Below are 17,619 nucleotides of genomic sequence, written 5' to 3' on the forward strand. Positions count from 1 at the left end.
TTGCAGCGTTGTAAAGTGCCAGTGTAGACAGTGCACCGGCACTGGGAGCCATGCCCCTTGTGGAGGTGGGTTTTTTTTAGAGCACTGGGAGAGCTCTCTCCCAGCGCTCTGCCGCGACTATACAAGCCATTTTAAAGCGCTGCTGTGGCAGTGCTTTAACATTGCCAGTGTAGACTAGTCCTAGTCTGCCACACATTCCAGCCCTGCTTCTTCAGGCAGGATTGGCCATGAATGTTTCAGTGGGCTCCCTTTGTTCTCTCATTCTTTGTGCCTGGCTTGTTGCAAATGTCCCAAATGCTGAAGTTTCCTTTTGTAGATTAATCTCTAATTCACTGACTGAGGGAGTAGCAGTAGGATGTGGGTAGGAATGCTGATCCCTTGAGACCCTAGGGCTTTCCAGACACATCAGTGCAGTTGCCAGTACTGTTCCTGGAGAGTCTGGACCAAATTTGCTCCTGGAATAAGTGTTTTTTTACTTCAGTGGGAGATGCAACTTGCTTATGCCAGGGCAGAACTTGGTCCTGCATAGCTGTCAACCAAACTGTGGTTTCATTGCACAAGGAAAGGCCAAATTCTGAGCTCATCGATGGGAGCAATGAGGTTGGAGCTGTTGTATTAAGTGTTTCTCAGAAATCATGAGAAACTCATAAAGAAAACATATTTTTAAACAAGTACAGTACTGCAGGAGTATGAACTATTAATAAAAAAGCAAGGAAGAGCTTTCAGTCCTAGGAGTTATTAAGTAGTTGCCACATTCCACTCCAGAGCAGAAATGGCTGCATTTGTGTGTCATTTGAAATGATTTCTGCATGTCTCTATCTTTTTGTATATAATATTTGGATACTTTGAGATGAAGGACACTATAAAAATATGAGATAGTATTTTAATTGTTTTCTAGGTGCAGTTGTGAAGTGCTGACTTCTACAACAAGAGGTGCCATCATGGGGAATCAGCTGGCCGGCATTGCCCCGTCTCAGATCCTGTCTGTTGACAGCTATTTCTCAGACATCCATGACTTTGAATATGACAAAAGTCTGGGGAGTACTCGATTTTTTAAAGTTGCTCGGGCCAAGCACAGGGAAGGCCTGGTGGTTGTGAAGGTGTTTGCAATTCAGGATCCAACTTTACCACTAACTAGCTACAAACAAGAGCTAGAGGAGTTAAAAATAAGGCTACACTCTGCCCAGAACTGTCTTCCCTTTCAGAAGGCCACTTTGTCTGAAAAAGCAGCTATGCTCTTCCGACAGTATGTGCGGGACAACCTTTATGATCGAATTAGTACTAGGCCATTCCTAAATAACATTGAAAAGAGGTGGATAGCCTTCCAGATCTTGACTGCTGTGGACCAAGCACACAAGTCTGGAGTCCGTCATGGGGACATCAAAACTGAAAACATTATGGTGACTAGCTGGAACTGGGTGCTTCTAACTGACTTTGCCAGTTTTAAACCAACTTATCTTCCTGAGGACAATCCTGCTGACTTCAATTATTTCTTTGACACATCGCGTAGAAGGACTTGTTATATTGCCCCTGAGCGCTTTGTTGATGGCAGTATGTTTTCTACAGAGTTGGAGAATATGAAAGATCCTTCAATGCCACTGGTAGACTTGGCAAACAGCAATCAGCGAACCAGAGGAGAATTGAAACGTGCAATGGATATCTTTTCTGCAGGTATTTGGGGTGATTATCCGAGAACTATACATGATTTATAGTTTTGCATCAACTGGGTAGAGATTTTTTTTATAATAAGAAGCTTAAAGAACTTAGGGAGATTTGGGGGGAAACAAACCCCCCCACCCCAACTTCTTAGTGTTGACCCCAGAGCCTTCTATTCACAGGATAAGTACTGTACAAAATCTATATATTTTTGTGTGATATAAAACCTTACAAAGGCACTCTGATACCATGGTGATGTATCTGTGGAACTGCAAACTGCCATGCTAATGTGCTTCAACTATGGTCTAGAGAGGCCACCTGGAAAGGTTTGGTCTCTGTTCATTTTTCTTTTTTTGCGTAACTAGGGATCTGAATTTAAAATCTGTGGCCCTAATCCTGCAGTGTGATCCACATGGGCAGACATCTGCCAAGCCTTATTGACTCTAGTGTAGGGACGAGCAAACTTTTTGGCTTGCAGCCCTGCTGCCCAGAGCATTGCGCCGGCTGCGCAGTGGGGGAGAGGGAACAGCAGGGGAGGGGCCGGGGGGCTAGCCTTCCGGGCCAGGAGCTCAGGGGCCAGGCAGGAGAGTCCCATGGGCTGGATGTGGCCCCTGGGCTGTAATTTGCCTACCTCTGCTCTAGTGGGATTCTGCCCAAGTGGATCAGATTTCAGGATTGGTATTCAAGTCTTGGAAAAGAATACTTTTGTAGTTCTGTGTACTCAACGTGACCTAATAATTGTGTTTATTTGGCAATTCTGGGTGGTTTCTGCCCCAATCTTAATGTTACTGCTCAAAATATCTAAAACAAGTAAAGCTGTAGGTCTACCTTGCAATTAGGCACCAGTGTCTGGCCTGTGCCAGCTGATTTGGGCTCACAGGGTTCAGGCTGCGGGATTATTTAACACTGGTGTAGGCATTCCAGCTCTGGCTGCAGCTCGAGCTGGGAGAGCCACCTGTCTCAGAGGATCTTAGAGCCTGGCCCCAGCCTGAGCCTGGACGTCTACACCACAATTAAACAGCCCGAGCCTGGTGAGCCCAAGTCTGCTGGCACAGGCCAGCCACTGGTGTCTAATTGCAGTGTAGACATACCCGTAGTTGACAAACACCATCACTGAGCATCATCACAGAAGCAAAGGTCCTTCAGTCACTTCCTGAGGAGGGCTGGTTACTCTGTGCTTTCTTGGTTGGTTGGTTACTTAGTTACTCTGCCACATGACAGTGATGTGGTTTCCTTTTCTGGTTTTGCTTCAAGCACCTGCCAGCTGAAAAATGCAAGTGCCTTATGTTGCCTAATGCTACCACCCTGTGGCTGTTGAAATATACTTCTAAGACTTAGAATGTAGGGATCAAGTTTGAAAGCAATTTTGGGGTTTTTCTTGATACAGAGAAATTAAACTTAAAATAGCTCTTTGGACACAACCTTTTATCCCTTTAGATTTTTGTATTCAGTTGAATTGTGTAAAACTTATTTTTGTTTTTGCATTGACAGCAAAGGAGCAGTAGCTATTTTGTAATGCTCAGACACCATATTTGATATTTTCCAGGCTGTGTAATAGCAGAGCTCTTCACAGAAGGTGTACCACTGTTTGACTTATCTCAGCTTTTGGCCTATAGAAATGGTCTTTTCTCCCCTGACCAAGTCCTGAACAAAATTGAAGATCGCAGTATCAGAGAACTGGTAAATAACACTGCATTCTGTAGAGCCATCTTATTTATTCTGCTTTTGGTTTTGACTGCTTTGGGGATAACTTGTCATTCATTTCTAAACCTTATAATCTTTTCTCCCACTCCCCTCCACCCCTGCCTCCCTGCAGGTCACTCAGATGATCCACTGTGAGCCAGATAAACGTTTAGGAGCAGACGATTACTTAAAACAACAACGTAACAATGCATTTCCTGAAATATTTTACACCTTTCTCCAGCCTTACATGGCACAGTTTGCCAAGGAAACATTCCTATCAGCAGATGAGCGTATACTTGTCATACGTAAAGATCTGGACAACATTATTCACAATCTCTGTGGACATGACCGAACAGAGAAAGCAGAGGGAGAGACAAAAGAGAATGGGCTAGTTGTTCTAGTGTCTGTGATAACGTCCTGTTTACAGACTCTCAAATACTGTGATTCCAAACTGGCTGCTTTGGAACTGATTCTGCATTTAGCACCAAGATTAAGTGTGGAGATTCTGCTGGATCGTATTATGCCTTATCTATTACATTTCAGCAATGACTCTGTGCCCAGGGTGAGGGCAGAAGCTGTGAGGACGCTGACTAAAGTTCTTGCTCTTGTCAAGGAGGTGCCACGCAATGATATCAATATTTACCCAGAATATATTTTGCCAGGCATAGCACATTTAGCCCAAGATGAAGCCACTATTGTCAGACTGGCATATGCTGGTAAGAGGGAAACACCTTCAGTTTTTCTTGATCCTCACTCATATATTTTTCATTGTCTTGAAAGCTTTAGGCCACATGCTGTCATGTGAAATGCTCAGGGAGATTACAGAGGCTATAAATTTAAAAAACTCAGTTGAAATCCTCCATTATTATTAACTCCATATTGACTGGGTACATGTCACCTCAGGACGGGATGCAGAGATAAAGTTTCTTGACACCTTAAATGACTGCTTCATGGAGCAGCTAGTCCTGGAACCCACAAGAGGGGAGGCAATTCTTGATTTAGTCCTAAGTGGAGCACAGGATCTGGTCCAAGACTTGACTATATCTGAACTGCTTGGTAATAGTGACCATAATATAATTAAATTTAACATCCCTGTGGCGGGGAAAACACCACAGCATCCTAACGCGGTAGCATTTAATTTCAGAAAGGGGAGCTACACAAAAATGAGTACACAAAAAAGTACAGTGCCAAAATTGAAATCCCTGCAAGCTGCATGGAAACTTTTAAAAGATACCATAATAGAGGCTCAACTTTAAATGTATACCCCCAAATTAAAAAACATAGTAAGAGAACCAAAAAAGTGCCACTGTGGCTAACCAACAAAGTAAAAAAAGCAGTGAGAGGCAAAAAGGCATCCTTTAAAAAATAAGTTAAATCCTAGTGAGGAAAATAGAAAGGAGTATAAACTCTGGCTAGTGAAGTGTAAAAATATAATTAGGAAGGCCAAAAAAGAATTTGAAGAACAACTAGCCAAAGACTCAAAAAATAATAGCAAAAAATTCTTTAAGTGTATCAGAAGCAGGAAGCCTGCTAAACAACCAGTGGGGCCACTGGATGATGGCGATACTAAAGGAGTATTCAAGGATGAGAAGGCCATTGTGGAGAAACTAAATGAATTCTTTGCTTCAGTCTTCATGGCTGATGTGAGGGAGATTCTCAAACCTGAGCTGTTCTTTTTAGGTGACAAATCTGAGGAACTGGCCCACATTCATTAGAGGAGGTTTTGGAACAAATTGATAAATTAAACAGTAATAAGTCACCAGGACCAGATGGTATTCACCCAAGAGTTCTGCAATTTCACATTTGAGTTCCTTCAGAACTACTAACTGTGGTTTGTAACCTATCATTTAAATCAGCTTCTGTATCAAATGCCTGGAGGATAGCTATTGTGATGCCAATTTTTAAAAAGGGCTCCAGAGGTGAGCCTGGTAATTACAGGCCAGTAAGCCTGACTTCAGTACCAGGCAAGCTGTTTGAAACTCTAGTAAAGAACAGAATTGTCAGACACATAGATGAACATAATTTATTGGGGAAGAGTCACCATAGTTTTCTTAAAGGGAAATCATGCCTTACCAAACTACTAAAATTCTTTGAGGGGGATCAACAAACATGGACAAGGGGGATCCAGTGGATATAGTATACTTAGATTTTGAGAGAGCCTTTGACAAGGTCCTTCACCAAAGGCTCTTAAGCAATAAGCTGTCATGGGATAAAAGGGAAGGTCCTCTCATGGATTGATAACTGGTTAAAAGATAGGAAACAAAGGGTAGGAATAAATGGTCAGTTTTCAGAATGGAGAGTGGTAAATAGTGGTGTCCCCCAGGGGTCTGTAATGGGACCAGTACTTTTCAATATATTCATAAATGATCTGGAAAAGGGGATAAACAGTGAGGTGGCAAAATTTGCAGATGATACAGAACTACTCTAGATAGTTAAGTCCAAAACAGACTGTGAAGAGCTACAAAGGGATCTCAGAAAACTGGGTGACTAGGCAACAAAATGGCTGTTCAGTGTTGATAAATGCAAAGTAATGCACATTGAAAACTAATCCCAACTGTACATATAAAATGATGGGATCTAAATTAGCTGTTACTGCTCAGGCGAGAGATCTTGGCATCATTATGGATAGTTCTCTGAAAACATCCACTCAATGTGCAGAGACGGTCAAAAAAGCTAATGTTGGGAATTATTAAGAAAGGGGTAGACAATAAGACAGAAAATATCATATTGCATCTATACAAATCCATAGTACGCCCACATCTTGAATACTGCGTGCAGATGTGGTTGCCCCATCTCAAAAAAGATTATGTTGGAATTCGAAAAGGTTCAGAAAAGGGCAACAAAATGATTAGGGGTATAGAACAGCTTCCACGTGAGGAGAGATTAATAAGATTGGGACTTTTCAGCTTGTAAATGAGACAACTAAGGGGGGATATGATAGCAATCTATAAAATAATGACTGGTGTGGAGAAAGTAAATAAGGAAGTGTTATTTACTCCTTCTCTTAACACAAGAACTAGGAGTCACCAAATTAAATTAATAGGCAGCAAGTTTAAAACAAACAAAAGGAAGTATTTCTTCACACAACGCAAAGTCAACCTGTGGAACTGTGCTAGAGGATGTTGTGAAGGCCAAGACTATAACAGGGTTCAAAAAAGAACTAGATAAATTCATGGAGGATAGGTCCATCAATGGCTATTAGGATGGGCAGAGATGGTGTCCCTAACTTCTGTTTGCCAGAAGCTGGGAATGGGTGATGGGATGGATCACTTGATGATTACCTGTTCTGTTAATTTCTTCTGGGGCACCTGGCATTGGCCACTGCCAAAAGACAGGATCCTGGGCAAGATGGATCTTTGGTCTGATCCAGTAGGGCCGTTCTTATGTTTATAAATGAAGCTGCTATTGATTTTAGTGGGAGTTTCATGCTTTTAAGTGTAAAAGTTTGTCAGCAGCATTATCAGTGCTCACTACTGCAGATGAAGTAATGTTTTGGTAGAAACTACTTTTATTTCAGTTGTACATGCAAAACCATATAATGTTTTCTAATAAAGCAGCTTGTAGAATGTTGCATATTGGTAAAGTCAGTATTCCTTTGAAAGAGCTGGACTGAGGCCCTAGGAGCACTACGGCACAGGGCTCCCTGTAGCAGGAGAGGCAAGGCCCCCCCCCCCCCAACCCCAGAGTGGCAACAACGACCTTTGGAAGCACTAGAGGCAGCAACAGGGAGCTCCTCTTTCCCCAGAGAGGCAGGAATGGTAACAGGGGAAGTTCTCAGTAGTTACCCCTACAGTCAGGCTGAATCTGGGTGGGTGAGCAGGGCCTGTTTCACTCTTCCGCTACACCCAGGCTTTGTTGGTCTTGTTTTTAAAGGTGAGTTAACTGATTGTCAATTAACTTGAGTTAACCAACCTGATAGTAAATGCTAGTCTAGACGTTCTACAAAGGTTTGTGTTTTGCCCTGGGGTAACCACAAACATTCATGTTCTGAACAAATTTGTTGTGATGCAAGCTCTTACTATCCTGTTGGTTAATTTGAATTTAATGGCATTTAATTCTATCAGGTTATAAATCATGAGCCTGAGGTTAGGTGACCTGTTGGGCTAGTCCATTAGCTTGTTGCTTCTGTAAAAATAGTTCCGCTTATGTTATCAATGAACCTGGTTTCATTTTAACTTCTCCACTTCTTCTCCAACTTCTCAGATCACCAAAGTACCACCTGACAGTTTTACTGGAGCCATAATTGCAGGAATGTGCCAGGTCACCTTGTGTTGCCCAGGGGTTCTCAAACTGGGGGTCGGGACCCCTCAGAGGGTCACGAGGTTATTAAATGGGGAGTTGTGAGCTGTCAGCCTCCACCCCAAACCCCACTTTGCCTCCAGCATTTATAATGGTGTTAAATATGTAAAAAAGCTTTTAATTTAAAAGGGGGGGTCGCACACAAGAGGCTTGCTATGTGGAAGGGGTCACCAGTAAAAACGTTTGAGAGCACTGGTGTTGACCGAGCATGTAGTACTGCGTTTGCTCACAGTCTGGTTCTTGTCAGTAGTAATAATTCTTTCCATCCGCAAGCACCAGGTTTACACAGTTTAAAATGAAAAAAAGTTATGGCGGTAAATGTTTATCATTACAGAAAACATAGCACTGTTAGCAGAAACGGCTCTGAGATTTCTGGAATTAGTACAGCTGAAAAATCTGAACATGGAAAATGAGCCGACCAGTGAAGAAATGGATGAAGTGTCGCATCCCAGTGAAAACTATGACACAGGTAATGTAACTTATGCATGGGTTGCTTACTTATGGGTCAAAGCCTGATGTGCTGAGTTCTTACATTTTCTGTTGATTTCAATTCTGGGTGCTCATTATTAAGGCCAAGATTTTGTCACAGATATTTTTAGTAAAACTCAGACAGGTCACGGGCAAAAAACAAAAATTCACAGAAGCCATGACTTTTAGTAAAAAAATATCAGTGACGAAATGGAGATCTGTGGGGTCCCCACACCGCCACAAGCAGGGCAGTTGTGCAGGGGCTAGGAGCTGCCTGCAGCAGCTGGGGGCTGCAGGATACCCCTGCCTCCTGCAGCTCTGGGGGTCCCCCACAGCCTGTGGGGCTGGGAGCTGTGGGGTGCCCCCGCCTCCCATGTCAGCCAGGAGCTGAGGGGGTTCCCCGGCATCCAGGAGCTGCAGGCAGGGGTGGCAAGTTGTATGGGCCCGTGCTCCAGCAATATTCAGGGCACCGGGGCCCACTCAACCAATTTTTGAGGCCAGCTCTCTCCCCCGGCCCTGCGTGCCGCCCCCGCACGCCTCCCCCGAGCGTCCGTCCCTGCGCCCTGGGCAGCAGGCGGGTGCCCCCTGCTGGCTCCTGGCATCAACTGCTGCTGCTGGGTCCTAGCGCCCCCCCAACCACTAGTGCTGGGGCAGGCTGACCCTGACCCTGCCCTTCCGCCTCGGACCCTTCCCTTTTCCGGCGGGACCCTGCACCAGCTCAGGTGGCCCCCCTGCCCACAGTCACCGCCCCTGCCCCACGCTGGGCAAGAGGCAGCCCCATTCCCCAGTGAGGCTACAGTGAGGGGCAGCAGTAGGAAGACGCACACACGTGATGGCAGCCGCGCCGCCGCACCCACCACAGGGGAGGCGAGGAGGCTTCCTGGACCTGAGAGGGGCCCTAGGAGCACGTGGAGTGACAGTGGTGCAAGGTGAGTGTGCTCCCGGGGGGAGAGGGCTGCAGGAGTCCTCCTCTCTGGCCCCAGCCAGCGGCAGCCTGCCTGCACCCCAAACTTCTCATTCCTGGCCTCACCCCACTCCAGAGCACGCAGCCCCAGCCCTGAGCCCCCTCCTGCACCCTGAACCTCTCATCCCTGGCCCCACCCTGCAGCCCAAACCCCTCACCCCACCCCTCTGCCCGAGCCCCTTCCAAACCCCTCATCCCACCCCAGAGCCCTCACATTTTTACATTATTTAAAAATATATATATCAGCTTACAAGGCAGGTGTGGGGGGGAGCAGGACTTGGACTCGTTCTGGGCACCACTAAAAATTATACAGACCTGCCGCCTCCCGAGTTGCAGTGTTCACCCGGGGTGGTGGGGGACCCTGCAGCTCCTGACCACCACAGGCTGAAGTCACGTAGGTCACTGGAAGTAATGGATTCCGTGACTTCTGCAACCAAATCATAGTCTAAGGCCCGGTGGGTAGTGATCGCTCTATCGGGGATCGATTTATCGCATCTAGTGTAATCGCTCTGCTGTCGACTCCTGAACTCCACCAGAGCGAGAGGCGGAAGCGGAGTCGACGGGGGAGCGGTGACCGTCGATCCCGCACCGCGAGGATGCGAAGTAAGTGATTCTAATTTGATCTAAGATAGGTCGACTTCAGCTATGCTATTCTCCTAGCTGAAGTTGCGTATCTTAGATCGATCCCCCCCCAGTGTAGACCAGGCCTTACTCGTTATCTCTTGGGGCTTGGCCCTGTACTAACAAGTTCCATCTAATAGTTAAGAAATTCTTTGTAAAATTACACTTTTATTTAAACCATGGACTAGAAATATCCAAGCACGTGACTTGGCAATGAATGTTTATCGTGGTTTACCATTTTGGAGCACACTTAGTAGCTTGGGGATAATTGCTCACTTATTTAATGAAACTGGAAATCTCTGATTTTTTTCGATGCTGATTATTTATCTCTATATTCCTAATAGGGATAATCTGTCTAGATTTTTTTAAAATACAACCTCAACTCTGCCATCAGTTTAGGAAATGAAGCTACTAACGAGCAAGTGAATTTTCAATTACTCTGTTGCCACAAAGCATTTTTTGTTCACTGTTGAACCATTATGTCTAAGGGTATGTCCACACAGCAAAGAAAAACCCATGGCTGGCCCATGCCAGCCGACTCGGGCTCGCAGGGCTGTTTCAATTGCTGTGTAGACTTCTGGGCTTGGCCTGGAGCCCAAGCTCTGAGACTCTTCCACCTGTCATAGTCCTAGAGCCTGGGCTTCAGCTTGAGTCTGGAAAAACACAGAGCAATGAAACAGCCCGCAACCCGAGACCCCGCGAGCCTGAGTCGGCTGGCACAGGCCAGCTGCGGGTTTTTTTTGGTCTGTGTAGACATATTCTAATTGACTCATTTTAATGCTTCTCTGCATCCTTACTTCAGCTATAAGTGCGATGAGTGGGTCACCTCAATGGAAGCTGTCAAGGTTCCTCCCCCACTCTGAACTCTAGGGTACAGATGTGGGGACCTGCATGAAAAACCTCCTAAGCTTATCTTTACCAGCTTAGGTCAAAACTTCCCCAAGGTACAAAATATTCCACCTGTTGTCCTTCGATTGGCCGCTACCACCACCAAACTAATACTGGTTACTGGGGAAGAGCTGTTTGGACGCGTCTTTCCCCCCAAAATACTTCCCAAAACCTTGCACCCCACTTCCTGGACAAGGTTTGGTAAAAAGCCTCACCAATTTGCCTCGGTGACTACAGACCCAGACCCTTGGATCTTAAGAACAATGAACAATCCTCCCAACACTTGCACCCCCCCTTTCCAGGGAAATGTTGGATAAAAAGCCTCACCGATTTGCATAGGTGACCACAGACCCAAACCCTTGGATCTGAGAACAATGAAAAAGCATTCAGTTTTCTTACAAGAAGACTTTTAATAAAAATAGAAGTAAATAGAAATAAAGAAATCCCCCCTGTAAAATCAGTATGGTAGATATCTTACAGGGTAATTAGATTCAAAACATAGAGAACCCCTCTAGGCAAAACCTTAAGTTACAAAAAAGATACAAAGACAGAAATAGTTATTCTATTCAGCACAATTCTTTTCTCAGCCATTTAAAGAAATCATAATCTAACACATACCTAGCTAGATTACTTACTAAAAGTTCTAAGACTCCATTCCTGGTCTGTCCCCAGCAGAAACCAGCATATAGACAGACACACAGACCCTTTGTTTCTCTCCCTCCTCCCAGCTTTTGAAAGTATCTTGTCTCCTCATTGGTCATTTTGGTCAGGTGCCAGTGAGGTTACCTTTAGCTTCTTAACCCTTTACAGGTGAGAGGAGCTTTCCCCTGGCCAGGAGGGATTTCAAAGGGGTTTACCCTTCCCTTTATATTTATGACAGAAGCACAGACTAGACTGTTTGGGGTATGTTTTTATTCATATCAGTGATATACGCTTCTATGGCTTCCCCAGTTCTATCAATTCAGAGCCTGAGTATGAATCCATTTGTAAGCATGGCGTCGGAATCCTAGTCATTCTGTTGTATTACTGGCTTACTGAGTCTGCTGTACTTCAGAATTGCATATTATTTTAATTCATTTAATGGTGGCTGACAAATGCATATGTTTTGTTTTATGTTGACTCAATTTTCTATTGTGTCTGTCTTGCAGAGCTTCAGGCTTTGCATGAAATGGTCCAGCAGAAAGTTGTTACTCTGCTGAGTGACCCAGAAAACATTGTGAAACAGACACTAATGGAAAATGGAATAACACGTCTCTGTGTCTTCTTTGGACGTCAAAAAGCCAATGATGTCCTCCTATCTCATATGATCACTTTCCTGAATGATAAGAATGACTGGCATCTTCGGGGAGCTTTCTTTGACAGCATAGTTGGTAGGTACTCGGTTTCTTGGCTGAAACATGCTTAGATGTAATCAATTAATTGAATACACTGCTGCAGGTTCTTAGAAATTTTTACAGTCATAGAAGAGGGCTTCGTTTGTGGAGAGTTTAGTAACTCTGACATAGAGGCAAGCAATTTAATGCTCATGCATGTCTTTTTTTTTTTTCCCCTCCTCCCCTTCTTGGTAGCAGGATGGAGTGAGTTAAATCAAGACCTTTTAAATCTCTTGATTAAAAAAAATTGATTTAGGTGAAGTTGAGGCTCTGTAAAACTAATTTGAAAATTTGTGCAGTTGCAACTTTAGATTCAAATTTATAATGAATTTAACTGTAAATGCTGTTTTTTTTCTTTTTAAAAAGTATTGTATTTGAATTACACAAAACTGTTAGCTCCCTCCCCCAAAGCAGATACAGAACTTTATTTGCATGAATAATTCCATTCACTTCAATTGGATTATTCATGTGCTTAAATTTAAGCATGTGCATAAGCGTTTGCAGCACCAGGGGGCTAAAATTATATTTTTATTAAACTTTTCTGAGTGGCATAAAATCTCTCATTTCAAAACAAAATTGGTTCTTTATTAACAGTTATTTAGTCTTTCCATACATTAACAAAGTTATTGCCAACTTTGTTATACACACAGGCCCAATGTTCAAAAATAGTAACTGAAGTTAGGTGCCTAGGTATGTGTTTAAGAGCCTAAATAATTTTAAGGGCACAAGTCTCTTGGGCTTCCAACTGCAAACACTGATGGAGGAGAGTAGCCTGAAGTATGAATCATTTCAGCTTTCTTCATTTGTGGAGGTTCAGTATGGCCCTGATGATGCACCATTGAAGTTATTGTGAGTTTTGCCTTTGCCTTTTGCAAATATAGCATGGGCTATTGGCTTATCAGTTTTGTGTTTGAATCTGTGGTGGTCTCCCCCACCCCTTCTCCCCCCTCCTCCAAATGATGTAATCACTTTCAGGAAGATGTGGACTGCTTTTATATATAGTGTTTGTTACCCTGCTGTCTTAGCTTTTTGGGGGTGTTACCTTGCCGATTACAATAACACTTTTTTTCTTTATGGGTTTTAGGTGTTGCTGCTTACGTTGGCTGGCAAAGCTCATCAATTTTAAAACCTCTACTCCAGCAAGGTCTCAGTGATGCTGAAGAATTTGTCATTTTTAAGGCTCTCAATGCCCTTACCTGTATGTGCCAGTTAGGGCTGTTGCAGAAACCACACATCTATGAATTTGCTTGTGATATAGGTAAGTTAAAAAACTGCTGAAAATATCTTGGTTTTTCTATGGAAAATCTTTATTCTGTAAAGTTTCACTGTTATCTTAGGTTTCAGAGTAGCAGCCGTGTTAGTCTGTATTCTCAGAAAGAAAAGGAGTACTTGTGGCACCTTAGAGACTAACAAATTTATTTGAGCATAAGCTTTCATGAGCTACAGCTCACTTCATCGGATGCAACTGTTACCTTAGTTATCCATTATATGACCCTACTTCAAATTTCTTTAGGTTCTGGTGGGAATTATTTTCCTAACTTTTACTAAGCTGTTGCTAATGCAATAACATGTTGCTTAGAATTGTAAAATAACTATTTTGATATAACAAATAATCTGAAGTGGATATTGGGGCGTAAAATTTCTATTAAAATTCAGATTCACTTGGATTAGGACTTTCTGTTTTTAATCAATACTTCCAGTAGAAGCGCTGCCAAAATTAAGGTCAAGGCTCACTTTCTGCTTACATAAATTTACCAGCCTGAAACTTTACCTGTCAGTTTCAGAAATGTGAGATGATTAAATAAGAAATAACATGTGCTGGTTACGGCAAAGAACACTTTATGTGAAATATTTAGTAAAAACTGGATTATACAAGAGAATAAACTGCCAAAGAAGGTTATAGAATAATTTGAAATTTAGAATTGTTAGATTTGCACAATCATTAGAAATGTTTAAGGCTGTAACTGAAATATTTGGGGAAACTTTAGCGATGACTGTCTGCCCTGCCATTATCCGGGGGACTAGGTTACACAACTCACAGGCTCATACTTCCCAAATGATTGTGATGATGTTCCCCCATCTTATTTTTAAGAGTGCATGCAGAATTTCCCCCAATTTTTTTCATTTATTTCCCCTCAATTATTCTGGAGCTGGCTCCCTTCTCGAGTCTGTCACCAGTGCTCTTCCAGTTGAAATCAGTTAGGTGCCTAAATACCTTTGAGGATTTGGCCCCAAGTGCCTGTTCTGAAGCTCATTGACTTCAGGCCCCATCTGTGAAATCTCTGGTACTTTGGAGGAGCAGAGACTGAACTTGGGGAGGGAAAATGAGGATCCCTTGACTGGCAAATACAGGACAGTCCTGTCTCCTCAATTGGAACAACAGATTTGAAATGATACGTTTTAACATTAATTTTTTTTCCAGCGCCTTTCCTATGTCATCCAAACCTTTGGATACGTTATGGTGCAGTAGGATTTATCACTGTGGTAGCACAACACTTAAATATTGCTGATGTCTACTGCAAGCTAATGCCTTATCTCCATCCTTTTATCACTCAGCCGATAATACAGGTAATCGTTCGCATACTGACATGACTACGTACTGTATCTTCATAAATTTAGATCATTTTTGCAATAATGTCTGGTTTAAAAATTTTAAAAGCTTCAATTCAATTTTCAGATTAGGAAACTAATCAGATGCTCAGTTAGGAGCAGTTCAGTTTTTCTGACCTCTTGTAGCAGCTGTTGATAGACTGGCAATGCAGTATACATGAAACTTCTTTTTTTTAAAGGGCAACACCACTTCAAATTTCATCCGAATAATAGAAGTTTTTACAGCAGCTAAAATCGATAGAATAATTTTTGAACAAAGCATTTCCCTGCAGTGTTTGCAACCAAGATACTGTAGCATTGTGCTCGTTCATAGGAACCTGAAAGTGATCATAAACTGGCCATAAAAACTGCTATGGTAATTTTTTTGAGACCAATGATTCATGTGCAAAAGTGCAAGCAAGGTCTGTTGTGTGCATATAGCTACGCGCACTTGGGTCTCAGTCCGGTAAGACGCTGAGCATTCTGGCCCTGATCCAGAAAAGCACTAAAGTACATGCTTAACTTTAAGTACAGTAGTAGTCCTGTTGACTTCAGCTAGCTAGTCATCAATGCACTTCTGAGTTCAGTGGGACTACTCACATGCTTAAGTGCTGTGCTAGATCAGGGCCAGTGTAGTCAGCACCTTGCAGGACAAAGCAATTGCAGATCATCCTGTTTGCAATTATTTTCTGCGCAAATGGTGTGCAGTGGCACGCCTTTTTGCACAATACTGTAGGTTTCTTTTTGAATGTGTGCCCCAATTGTCGGAGCAAAGAGAAATCCAAATGTAATCACAACATATATTCTGAAAGTACATTTAATTCTTAACATGCTTTGTTTTAATAAACTATGGTGGTGTTAACACTGTAAAGAAACTCATTGCTAAAATATTATTTTAAGCAATGCCTTTTTAAAGAAGTTTTTATATTGTGTACATCTTCAAATGAGAAGTACTCTGATTTATAATCTTTCACTTCCTGTTACAGCATAAAATGATTTCTATGTATTATAATGTAATAGACATCTACGACTCATGAAGGGTAACTACAAAAATTTATGATATTAAGTAAGATTTAAATATATAAAAACACTTATTTCTTTTTAAAAGTAGTTTTTCTTAAAACCAGACAGACATTATCGCATCTTGCATCCTGTGATAGATTCTTTTCTGGATTTTGAGGAAAAAGTATTCCAATTTATGTGACCTCGCATTCCCCCCACCCCCAGTGCATCGCCTCTGAGCAGGATTGAGATTTAACTTCTCTTGCTTAGTACGGGTGTATGTAATGATTAGGAAATACTAGGGTAAAATTTTTACAGTACTAGTTTGAAAGTAAGCCCATCAGGAAGAACTGAAAACATGTTCTTAAAAATAAAACAAATCTCTTCCTCTGAAGGATTGTTAGCATTTTTAGGGAATGATGCTTCTCTTTCCTCTAAGTGGCCCAAATATCTGTTATTGGACCTTTAACAGGGTGAACTATTGAAAAGGTGAGCTGATAGCCAAAAGCTATTGGACTAGTCTTGTATTTCTACAGATATGATACCTTCCTTGTTGATTGTTCCCTTTTTCTGAATTGCAGATAGATAAAGAAATAGTCCTGTTGAGTGTTCTTAAAGAACCAGTAAGCCGTTCCATATTTGATTATGCTTTAAGATCAAAGGACATCGCAAGCCTTTTCAGACATCTTCATATGCGTCAGAAGAAAAGGAATGGTGCTCTCCCTGATTGTCCTCCCCCTGAGGACCCAGCCATAGCACAGCTGCTAAAGAAGCTACTTTCCCAAGTAATTATTATTCTTTATTTGTACTGCAGTAGTACATGCCAGTTAGGCGTGAGGCCCTGGTGTGATAAGTTTTGTACAAACACACAGGTAGATACAGTCCCTGTCCCAAGGAGCTCACAATCCAAAGTTCTGATCTTACAAAAAACTACTCAAACAGTCCCATTGATTTCAGTACATGAGTTTGCAGAATGAGGGCCTTGAGAAGGTAATGAGGCATTTAAAAAAGGTCTGCCATAGAGAGACAACCAGGCTAGAGTAAGAGGGAGCCATGGTGTTTAGAGGCTTGCATGTGTAAAAGGAGGAGGGAAAGCGCTTTACAAAGAGGACATAATCACTCCAAGGCCCCAGAGATGTGCTGCTCCACCTGACCAGAGAGAAGACATGGGATAAAGTAGGCTGGCTCTACAGTACTGAATGGAGGAGGAGCATAAAGTCCCTTTTTAAAACCCTTTCCTCCCAGCCGCTAAAGCAGCTGAGCTGTGGGATACAGCCCATTCCCTTTCTTGTGTCTCCAGGCAGATAACTGGGGGGAGACTTGCTAATGATGGAGCACTGTAATCCTCCTTATGGAAATGGCTGGCCTTGAGAACCTCCCATCTGCAGAGATGGAAACTGTAAAGAAGAGTCAGCCTATGTCAGTTCTTTCCTAGTGTGCACTGATTTCAAATCCCTGGTGCTAGGCAAACAAGCCAGATATATCAGTTAGTAGTTTCGTCCTTTAGCAGTTTTCTATCCCTTCTCCCTAACTCCCAAACTTGTGGTGGTAGTGGGACGCAAAATACTGTCCTTACAATGTAGCAAATTCCCCAAAATGTGTTTGAAATGATAGAAGTCTGTCTTGAGTTCTTGAGCTCACTCCCTTCATTAAGGACCGATAATGTATCCCACTTCTGTATCTACATATCTTGATGAAAGTTCTGTTTAAAATTGTCTCCATATGTTCTGTTGTAGGGTATGACTGAGGAGGAAGAAGACAAACTGTTAGCACTAAAAGACTTTATGTTAAAATCCAATAAAGCCAAGGCCAATATAGTGGACCAGAGCCACCTGCATGACAGCACTCAAAAAGGGGTTATTGACTTGGCAGCGCTGGGAATAACTGGAAGACAAGTTGATCTTGTTAAAACAAAGCAGGAGCCTGATGACAAACGTGGTTGGTATATCTCACGTTTTCTCTCTCTTTGTTTTATTTTCAGGAGGGTCGTACAGTTGATTCTTGAACATATTCAGTAAACATTCTGAGTATTTCAGCTTTAACAGTTTTTGGCAATAACACTGGACTCGTAGTGAT

The 17,619-nt window shown here is 42.7% G+C and overlaps 1 protein-coding gene across 2 annotated transcripts in view; it reads left to right on the forward strand.

The window, feature by feature from the left end:
* Positions 1 to 17,619, forward strand: part of PIK3R4 (phosphoinositide-3-kinase regulatory subunit 4) — a 38,328-nt gene that overhangs the window by 644 nt on the left and 20,065 nt on the right. For both annotated transcript variants that reach the window (XM_048838731.2, XM_048838730.2), the window contains exons 2-10: positions 899 to 1,671; positions 3,203 to 3,336; positions 3,473 to 4,055; positions 7,973 to 8,107; positions 11,728 to 11,949; positions 13,037 to 13,210; positions 14,375 to 14,520; positions 16,125 to 16,328; positions 17,280 to 17,481. In XM_048838731.2, the coding sequence (XP_048694688.1) occupies positions 942 to 1,671; positions 3,203 to 3,336; positions 3,473 to 4,055; positions 7,973 to 8,107; positions 11,728 to 11,949; positions 13,037 to 13,210; positions 14,375 to 14,520; positions 16,125 to 16,328; positions 17,280 to 17,481 (2,530 nt within the window). In that variant the 5' untranslated portion in view covers positions 899 to 941. The remainder of the gene's footprint in view (positions 1 to 898; positions 1,672 to 3,202; positions 3,337 to 3,472; positions 4,056 to 7,972; positions 8,108 to 11,727; positions 11,950 to 13,036; positions 13,211 to 14,374; positions 14,521 to 16,124; positions 16,329 to 17,279; positions 17,482 to 17,619) is intronic.

The sequence above is a fragment of the Caretta caretta genome, chromosome 2, assembly GCF_965140235.1.
Source record: "Caretta caretta isolate rCarCar2 chromosome 2, rCarCar1.hap1, whole genome shotgun sequence".
In the NCBI taxonomy this organism is placed as follows: domain Eukaryota; kingdom Metazoa; phylum Chordata; order Testudines; family Cheloniidae; genus Caretta; species Caretta caretta.